General features: G+C 33.5%; 1 protein-coding gene across 1 annotated transcript; it reads right to left on the reverse strand.

Annotated features, from left to right (window-relative positions):
- Nucleotides 1-221: 221 nt before the first annotated feature.
- On the reverse strand, nt 222-10,657 carry LOC107367054 (protein sneaky-like). The gene is made up of 2 exons (XM_015934718.3): nt 5,561-10,657; nt 222-1,795 (listed from the first exon to the last, which is right to left on the reverse strand). The coding sequence occupies exons 1-2, from the start codon at nt 6,222-6,224 to the stop codon at nt 318-320; spliced, it is 2,142 nt and encodes a 713-aa protein (XP_015790204.1). The 5' UTR covers nt 6,225-10,657; the 3' UTR covers nt 222-317.
- Nucleotides 10,658-10,953: the final 296 nt, after the last annotated feature.

Raw genomic sequence — 10,953 nt, forward strand, 5'->3', positions numbered from 1 at the left:
GTATGGATATGTGAACTGATTCAGCTGAAACACGCGAACAAAACCAAATTGAATCAGAATTCAAAATATTAGGCAACAAAGAAATCGTTTGTTAAAAGTTCGGTTGATAATTTAAATGTATTTTTTCTGAATTATTTTTCTCATTAATAGACAATTTAATAAACTTTAATCCAGTATAATTTTCATAGTGATAAGGATAAAAATAAATTATGAGTTAACAATTTACATTGATCAACTTTTTACCAATTTTATTGGGTTGCACATAAATTATGATTAGAGGTTCCTTACCTTATAGGTTGAATGGAAAGCAAATAATCTCAATTGGTTAAAGCTGGAGGATCCGTTGGATCATCTTTACAGGCTCGACAAACTTTTTTCACCAACTTCCAACAATGTGAACAGTAGAAAACTGAACATCGGTGACACTGAAATGAACCTTCATCTTCTGCTGTCTCACAAATGGTACAATATCGAGTTACCATGGTTTTAAGCCAAGTAAATCGAGTTTTTCGTGAAATGAAATTTTTAAACAAAGCAGTGTCTCTCCAATGAGCATTATCATTAACCAGTTGACGGATCTTTCTCATTTGGTAAATTGTATAAGTTTGCCGTTTACGAAGTCGATCATTGTAAAGGTAAAGGATTCGGTTTTTTTCCCGAGTAGGATAAAAGTAGGCACAAATGGCTCGACGAAAGCGATGAATATGAGCCTGAGTGAGAGCCAGCAAAATGATTCCGGTTCCACAGATGGCTATCAAATAGTAATAAGCACTGGTTTCGTTTTTTGCGTTAGGAAGACATATGTCATTGGCTTCATCAGTGTTGATTGTAAAGTTGAACAAAGCTGGCTTCAAAATTCCAGACAAAAGTTTACCAAAAGATGATTTTGGGTTGAAATTGAAATTGAAAACTTGATAACCTCGAATGGTTGTTTTTTGCTTGAAAAATTCATCACTGGTCGATAAAAGTTCATGGAAAAAGTAGTCGAATGAAACAATTACAGCGGCTCCAAACATTAGGGGAATCAAGGCTAGAATGGCCATAAGTCGAGTCTTTCTTTCTTGCGATGTCAACTTTATGGAAAGAGGATAAACGAGTTCGCTTTTCTCGAGACGACGAAGTGGCAGTAAATGATTTCGCTGGGCAAGGGATCGGCGTTGGTCAAGAGCCCTAAAATAACCGGTAACATAAACATTGTCAAAGTATATGTATCTCATGTAACCATTATGATACGAGTTGGCTTGCCACAGCGTAAGAAGGAAAAGGGCTCCAAGTAGACGATTGAGGAAGATTGCAATGTCGCTAAAGACATTCTTGTTGTTGCTGTAAGTTTTTGCAAGATTAGCCTCAACTGCTGCTGGACTAATTTTATCCCAATCTGGACCGCCGACCACCTCGTATTTAACGTCTTTTACTTTCATCTGGGATTCAATGTCGGCTGCTGAACCATCCAACTGTACAAATGCGGTTCCATAATTTTTTGGTATGGTCTTCAATCCATCGCATTTGCCAACAGATTGGCGAAGTTCTGAGTCTTTGTCAGAAGATAAAGATTCACAATCGTCGCTTCTGTTGTAAGGTCTGCACATAAAATGGAGAAAAGATGGCCATACACCCAAACACTTATTGTACATTTTTTGACTTTCCATCAAACAAAGTTCGTATGCAGAAGAAAGGACGTTTTCACAAGCTAAATCCAAAGTCTTTGCCGCCCCGAGTCGCCAATTATCTCTTTTGTCATCGATATCGTTAGCTGCATCCTCATATTTCTTGCTCAAAGTTTTAATTCGATTAACTGTTTAAGTGTTGAGAAAAGACAAAAAATGTTACATTTTTTTTACTGAACCAAACCCAAGGAAAGCAGCAAAAACTTTTGCTTTGCTAACAATCTTACAGTTATGATTGTTGGAGTCACTAGTTACAGAGCAGTTAACTTTGCCTAAAAGGTCAAAGGGTCCTTTAGACTTGGACCAATTTAAAAGGGTGAAACACCCTAAATGGAAAGAGAGAAAAAAAGTGGAAACGGAGAAGCAAAAAAGCAACTAATTGTCTAAGCCAAAGGCGATTTCCATTAACTTTTGACAGTTTTACTCTGCTTTTCACCTCATCTTTATACCGTTCACCCATCACAAATAGCAACGGTAAATTCAATTTTGCTTTAAAGCTTTTATGTAAACAAAGGATCGTTAAAAAAGTCAAGATCACTGAGACGTTTTTATGGGTTACATTTAACTGCATGTTTGGTAAAGTTGAGTCAAATGGATGAACCAGTTCAATGGTGCAACTTGAAACCTGTTCAAAAATACCGTAACAAAAATTTTCTTTCAATTTTATTGATTCTTTTGAATTTGCCTTTCTTTCAACGGTCAAGATAATGAGTTGAAAAAAGAAGGCAAAAAAACTGAAAATGGTTGCCTTGAAAGGTCAGTGTTCATTTGCGCCTTTTCTCGGTGCTGGGATACTGTAAAAGATGTTCAAATGAGAAATTTTTTCATTGAAAATTCTTATTTTTTTATGTTTTTTCCTCACTTTCACCTAAAAAAAGCTTCAAACTTGTCCCTACTCATAATTCATAAAACGAGTTTTCTTGCAAATATTGGGTGGTCAGAAAATGTGATTAAAAGGTTCAAAGAAAAGTTCAATTACACGCTTAGCTCAAATTTCAACTTTGTATCAATCATTAGCGGTTCGCTCTTAAGTAAACGAAATGACACCCAAAATGTAGCAAAATCTGACTCACTTCTCTCTTGACCAAGTCTAGACCAAAAGCTTTTGTCCGCTTTGGGGTAGAGCAAGAGTGATTAATATCCTATTACCCTTTTCGATTGGCAAGGAATTTCACCTTTAAAATTGGTAAAAGATCTTAAGCCACATTGCCAGGTGTGACTGAACTAGTTTTTGATACATTACTGTATGTACGAACAGGTTATACAGTTAATAAAAAGTATCAAATCAACTGAGAAATCAGAATTCATGTATCAAATAATGAAAATAACGATCTCGACTTAGAAATAGCCAAGAATTGCAAAGATTTTTTTCGAAATGGCCTCAACACATCTAGCCGATTGGGAATAACCAAGAAAAAAGGCCAATGAAAGAACCCAGAAACAGTATAGAAAAAACTAGAAGAGAAAAATTGGTCTTTGAAAGAGAGGAACAAGCTTTTGTTGGGTTGGTTCATCCCATAAAAGAAGAGGTCAAACTAGTTTCTCTTGTCGCTCTGCTTGTTTCCATTCATGAGTTTTCAATTTTAACGCGGGATTAACGTTATCATTGAACATCAATACTCCAATATTTAAAAGATCATAATAGATGATAGGTTTGGGCTCAAAACTGAGAAGGACAAAACAGCGAAAGCAAAATAGAGAAAGTCAAATCCGCGAAAAATATCGATGCGTATATTGCTATATAAAAGCAAAAATTTCCATTTTCTTTTTTTAATCAGTTCGTAATTAGCCATGATTGAGGAAACAATTTGATTGGTAAAGATTTGAATGAAAGAATCAAAAAAATTGCAAACTAAATGAAATAGTTGAGCCAATTCAGTTTATGACAATCAAAGCATTGTGTTTAATTTTCAGAAAAACTTTAATTAGTTTAATTATTTAGCTTCTTATTTACCCTTCGCTATTTTGCTTTCGCTGTTTTGACCCTTTACCTAGATGATAAAGCGTGTTATTATTATATTTAGGTGCTTGAATTGGTGAAAAAACTGTTTATATTTGAAAATTTTCTGAAACTGAGCAAAAGTATCAAAAAGTTCAACTTGCCATTCAGAGGAATCAAAAAACTCTGTCATTAACACACGTGCGGTAAAGGAAAGTTCAAGACTGATAAGGTTACTAATCTTACAAAAAAACTAGGAAGATAGTGTAAGACTTTAACTAATGAGCTGAAAAAGCACACAAAAAACAAAAATTTCCGTTGATAAGTGAGCAGGGAAGAGCAAGGTAGCATGGAGAAAGAAAGAAAACTATTTTTTTATCGAAAAAATTGAAAAAATTAAACAAAGGATTACTAGTAGCGCCATAGCGCTCTGCTCCTTTTCCCTGATATCATCTGTAAAAGATGTCTAACATGTTACATAAAATAAGGATTAAGGGGGTGACTTTTATTGAACTTTAGTAAACTCTAATGTGACTGCTCTCGATGTCTTTTAGTCTTAGCTTTTGTACTCTTGTCTAATCTCACTGGAATAAACCAAGTGACCAATGGTTGTAGTCTTCATTCAGCTATTGGCTTACAAACTTGATTTATCCCATTTGTTAACTGATACAATTGATATGTAAAATGAGAAATTGAATAGCAAAACATTAATCAAAAACTTTTTCATGCATAAACTATTTTCAATTGAAAATGAGTTGTAGGAGAATCAACATCTCCAATGGTTTCTCCTGGGTTTCGGGTATCAGAAAAAACTGGAGAAACAGGATTACATGTTATATTTACTTTTAATTAAATGCATTGAATTAGTATTTGTTAGATCACTACATTTGAGTGAACTCTCGGCCCCAAGGGGCCTCGCTTCTTATCCATGAATATCTCTTACTACCAAGAACAAAGGCTTTCCTGAAAAAAGTTGTATAAATGCAAATACAGCACAGAAAATTAATTTTTACCTAATTTTCGCCATTTTTGTGCTTTGAATCAACTGTTCCAAAAAGCGTAATTTTAAGCGTCGAAAACCGTTGAATTTTAGTCGCGAAATTGACTATATCTAACCGCCGATTTTGTCACTAACTATGATCAATATTTTTTTAGTTATCTAACATTTTGTCTTCTTTAATTCACTTTACTTTGTGATACCTTTCATGATCTTTTATGAATGGCTGTATTTTTAAGTTGCTTCAATGCGCAAAGATACCAAAAATTAGATAAACTTAGTTCTTTGTGCTTGTATTTTTCATTGTTAGACTTGCAAAGCGGATATTAACGCATTGCTTTAGATGCAGAGTAAACAGTCAAAATGGATGGACTTTGGCAAGTCAAGGTTTTTCTTTTGCTTTCTGTAATGTCCTTTCTCTGAATAACTATTAATAATATAATACCTAACCAAAAAGTCGCAACAAATTAGATAGAAATGAGTTTCTCAGACAATACAGAATTTTAAGAGCTGAGATTTACAGAGATGATTTTGTTCCAATGAACAGTTTCCTGTTCAATTCATGTCAAGTCTACATTGCTGATTTTAATAGTTTGCAAAAACCTCAATACTTTCCTCCTTTATCTTACCTATCTAATCAAGTTGAAAAACTGAAATGTAACATTTGAAGGTTTGATATAATAGCTGTAACTACATCAATCAATATTTAGTCATGAGCTTTTTTTGTTAAAAAAGTTATCTAACAAGCCTTGTAAGCCTCGAAGAAACAGTTTTGAAAGTCATTGCAAGCAAATTGAAATTTCAAATTAAGTTCATGACACATTGAGACGGTAATAACATGGATAAGTTGTTTGCTTTAAAAATAAAATAAATAAAACTCTTTCATTTCGAGCAGCTTTTCAAATCTAATTTTGAGAGTACAAAAACAAATGAACCAACTTGTTTGGTGCAACTTACGTTTCAATTTTTCATCCGCTGTTTTGATATTAGTTGTCAGATTTTTCTCAAATGATTTGGATCCTTTAATGGTATCAAGTGCAATTTTGCTGAAATTAGTCTTTGGATTAACACTTTTAGCTCCTCCCTGACTAATACCTGAAAGAAGTTGCATGTAAGGTCCATAGGTAAACCGCAAATGATCAACGGTAACATTACGATGATAGTTGATGGTGCACATAAAATTTCGCGACGCTTCAAAGGTATTATCAACAAGATTGGAGGCTGGCTGTGATATGGCAATGGTGAAAAAGGTTAGGTACATAAAGGATCGTCCCACTTGACCGGCAAGAGAGGGAACAAGTAACCAGGTTATGGTACGAAATTGAATTGATAAACAGTATGCAATGGTGTACAAGAGTAGAGTAATAGGAAGCAAAGCTTGAGCCAATTGGTCAGGAAAGTCTAACCGCTGGATGCAAGCAAAATAAAATAGGTAACCCGTAGCCAAGCCCCATGGGAAACACAATAACCTTCTCAGGTCCTGGTATTGTCGGCCTTTTGGGTCCAAGGCAAGCTTATACAATAGTGTAATAAATGATTTAAAGGTATAATAGCCAAATGGTGTTGATGGAGATGCTTTCTCATTCTTTAACTTAACATATTTAACCTTTTTGGAAACCATTTCAACAAAAAAAATATAACAATTTAAAGTTTGACAATGAGAGCCAAAAACGAGCAACAACGAGTCAAATAATGATTACATAAAAAAAGGAAAAATGTAACAACCATTGGAATATTAATTGACTTTTCAATCTTATTGTTGCCTTACTTTGTTTTTATTACCTCATTATTGGTTGATTTTAACTGAATCCTGGGATAAACAGCTACTTCTGGTTTTCATGGTTGGATAATTGTTGGTTTGTTTTAATGCATTTCTTTTCCCTTACAACTTTACCTCAATCTCAAAACGTGTTTAAAACTAGACATACTGTTGATACAAGTGAAGTTTGAGCCGAAGCAACCAGAAAGGAGGATCTGCAAATGAATAGGGAAAATCGCTCTTGCAATATTTTCATGAGATGCACTTTTTTGAATGTAACTTGGGTATGACCGGTAAAGTTTGAGAATAATTTTTCAGAATTGAATTGCGCCAGTTAGACAACAGTGAGATCCCAGATAATGAGAGTCCCACATAATTAGATAAATTTATCAACGATCCCTGAATTCGGAGAAGTTAATTCAATTTGAATTTCATCAAATTTCATTTTGATTTCTTTAATTTTCAATTGATTTGATTCGAATTTCTTTCTTGTAATATTAATCAAAAAACTCACGAAATCATTTTAAGGGGGATTGAAAATCATGAATTAGCTGCCCGATGAATAGTGAAAATAAGCTATTTCACAGTACTCTCATTATCTAAGATCACACTGTAGAAAATTGTCAAGTTATAGCCCTAAATGGATAGAGACGTCAAAATTCATATATTTTCAACTTCATACCAGGGTTTTGTAGAATCGATAAACTTGACATTTTTGATTCATTTTTAGCACATGATAAGACAATGAATGATAATGTTGAAAGAGGTCGCTAAGCCAGCCGTTCATGATCTATGTAATCAAGGATGCTGAATATACACTTTTCCCTCGAGTTTCTTGCTTTCTTGTTATGCTACTGCTAGGAATAGGCTATTAATAATGTTAATTTAGGGTCAGTTAGTCATTCTTTTCCCCTCATTAAGCTATTTGTCATTGGCTATCTAAAGTGATGTCATTGATAAGACTTGTATGAATACCCTTTCAAAATTAAATTACATTCATTAAGCATTTTCTCATCAACATTAACACTTCATTCACATTGTCTCGTTAGCCAAATTGGTAACAGTCTAGTTACACGGACACAAGGCGTAACAAGATTTTTAAATCAGTAACCAATCAAGACAATCTGTTTGAATTTAATATTCATCAATTAAATGTAAAAATTGAGAATAACTCAATAGAGATAGATATTAAAGCTAATTCTGAAGCGGCTTGCTGGTCAATTTGTTTGTCCACTGATTCAACAATTGATTTAGATTTGAATTTATTTATGTCTCTTTTTTTTATTCACTCACCAACATTTTCTAAATTTACATTTCTTTAATAAAAGTTAGTTTAATAAACCATTTGGTACCTAAAGGCGAGATCTTTATTTATTGCTAAGATTTTTATGTTCATCCTTTGCACTGTCATCTAGAGTAACTTTAGGGGGAGATCGCGAATTCCACAATTAAAGCCATTAACAAATTTAATGACTCCCGTTGCCCACTTATCCCCTCTTAAATCTTTCCTCCATTTGGGGAGTCATTAGAGTAAGCTAATTATTTTAAATGTAAAATTTGGCGGTTTCCCCTTGTAGTTCACCTAGATGGCAGTGTAACAGAAATAAACAAAAAACTCGATGAAAAGGTGTAAGCAAGGTTTGATTCCTGAAAAATTAGCCAAACAAAGTTAAACTAATAAATCAGATTAAAATATGAATTTACTAGTGTCTTTTAAACGTAATGAAGATGCCGCAGCAACTAAAAATTATTACTCAGCACAGAAAAAGGGACCGGCTTTTTTCCACCACATCTAACACTTTATCCATCACTATTTTACAGTCGTTTCACTGTTTTGTCCACCATTCAAATCCATCACTTTTTGGATATGATGGCCGTGGAGTGGATGTGTCAGAATCGGGTGGTGGACAATCTTTTAAAGAAAATTGTTTGAAAATGTGGTGGAAAAAAGCAACTCTAAAGTGGTACACAATTTTGTTAAGAAAAGTCTCTCTAAAAAGTGATGATGTTTGATTAGGTAGATGTGGTGGGATGGGTTAGATTTGGGTGGTGGACAATATGGTAGACAATTCGGTGAGTATACGTGTAAATGTGGTGGAAAAAAGCCGGTCCCAAAAAAGTCATCAAATTTAATAATCATCATTAACTACAAAATTAACACACATTAAACTTGGGTAAACAATTTTATGGCGAGACAAAAGTGTAATGTAAAATTGAAACAATCAATAACAATAACCATTAGAATTGTGTTCATTTAAGACCAACTTTCAAGTTTCATGATTAGGGACGTCAAAATCAGCGGTTAGATTTAATTGATTTCGGGGCCCAGATATAGTATTAATTTTGACGCTTAAAATTTCATTTTTTTGGCTCAGTTTTAGGGATTATCATAAATGACAAAAATTAATAAACCATATTGGATGTGAATGAAAATTTGAGCCGTTAAACAATACGCAAGTGAAATAAGTGAGAATATATTCAGACGGAACCTTATTTTTTGTTACACTTGCAAAGTAACCATTGCTATTGTAAACAAAAGTTAGATGTGAAACTGTCTGAGAGAAACTTAAAAATGAAAAAATTACAATAAAAAAGAGTTAGTTAAAATCGCCATCTTTCGGTTCATTTTTGTGAATTTCATTGATTTCGGGTTAATGATAACTCACTCCGGAATTCATCAAAATGCCTTTAAATGTATTGAAAAGTATCAATATAACTCATTCACCGAAAATTTATCCCTAGCCATGATAATGATGAACCTTTTCAAATACAGTGAACAGAATTAAATTTTACAGCAAATTTCGAGCAACAAACTAAAGAGAAACTGAAAAGACTATGGAATGAAGTAGACAAAGAAAATAACAAAAATGGCGACTTTTTCTGTCCTTCTTCTGAAAGGTTAACCAAAATTGAACCCAATGTTGCCCAATGTTATCCAATGTTACTCTATAAAGCAAACTATATCTATAATGGAAGAGAGGAAGAGGATGGAAGAAGAAGAAGGAAGAAAGAAGATGAAGAGAAGAAAAATTTTGTAAAATGGCTTCCAAGCTGGTTTCCACTTTCGCTGTTTCAGTTTCACCTTCAGGTTATAGATAATTCATGTTGTATAGATTCATCATTATCATCATCTTGAGTTATTAGCACAAGGACATTTATCCACATGAGCAATTTTATGCAACTTTTCGTTTCTTTACTTGCATCATGAAATGAAAAAAGAACATTTTTTTCCCTGTAAAGAGGCTTTTCATTTTCTGTCTTCTTCTCTCAATTTGTTTCATTAATCCGGTTTATTCATCTTTTATCAGTCAGATACATCAAGTTAGTTTTGCTTCATTATTGTTACTCCACTGCTTTGAATGGGATTAAGGCCATGTAAATGAAGCCCAATTTTGTCGCTTTAAATCAACAAAGTAGATTAGCAAACAATATTCAAACATTTCTTTGGCGAGTTTCGAAGTATATTAGGAAAGTTGCTCAGAAATTAGTTTTTATCGAATTTCAATATTCTTCTCTTTACAATAAATGAATATAATATTGAGCACAAACTTCAACTTGTTACAATCAAAACTTAATTGAATCCGCTTTCTTACCTAAAAATATCTAATAATTGCAGTCTCAAAGCCTAAGTTCTTCTTTCTTGATGATTGTCATATTTTGAAAATTGACTCAGAATCCTCGTCTCAAGCATTTTTCTGTTAAATATTTTCACTGGTATTGGTTGAAAGCAATATTCAAGGCGGATAATAGTGCGACCGACTGCCAGTAAATGCTATTTAAATAGTTCATTTATAACATTCCTTTCCAACTCAGTTTCTTGATTCAAGATTTTCAAGCCCACACAATAGTCAATGATATTAACGTAAAATAAGCAAACCTCCATAGAAAGCATAGCATTAATTGAAATAAATACACTTCAAGAGTCTACCAACTTTTGGGAAAACCTTATACAACCTTGCACCAACTGGTGCATAGACTGTCACCTATCTTCAGTTTAGTCAACTTTATTCACCAATTCAACTTCATTCCATTTTATTGCTAATGTTTTCTTCGTTTTACATTTCTTTTCAATTCTGTGTTGTATTCAAGGACTGCTTATCTTGACAGAACTATCTACTCTGAATTGAACGAAAAATGAGCTAAGCTAAGGCTAGTACCATGATGTCATAAAGCCCTTCAATCTGACGAGGGAATCTCACGACATGTTAGATCGATATCAAGATTTCATAGGTAGCTATCGGTACATTCGGCCTTCTCAAAGACCAATATAACCAAATTAGCTGTCACCATTTCGATTTCGCCATTTTATCGCCTTTTTTCTAGAAAGAAAGGTACACCCGCAGCTAAGTCAATGGATTTTAATCCAGTAGTCTTAGTATTTGAGTAAAATGAATTTTCTGTTGATATATTGTTTGAACTCTTATTATATTTCCAAACCATCCAGATATATGGTACCGACACCGACACCGACATTTGCAATTCGTATGCTTTTCTATGGGAGTTTGTGAGTTAATTTTTTCATTTGTAAAATTTTGAAACAGAAACGTACTTTTCATAGCAAGAGCATCCATTAGATGCATCAAATAAAACG

This window comes from Tetranychus urticae, chromosome 3 (assembly GCF_039701765.1).
Source record: "Tetranychus urticae isolate SD_2017Ah chromosome 3, NJAU_TeUrti_SD_1.0, whole genome shotgun sequence".
NCBI classification, from domain to species: domain Eukaryota; kingdom Metazoa; phylum Arthropoda; class Arachnida; order Trombidiformes; family Tetranychidae; genus Tetranychus; species Tetranychus urticae.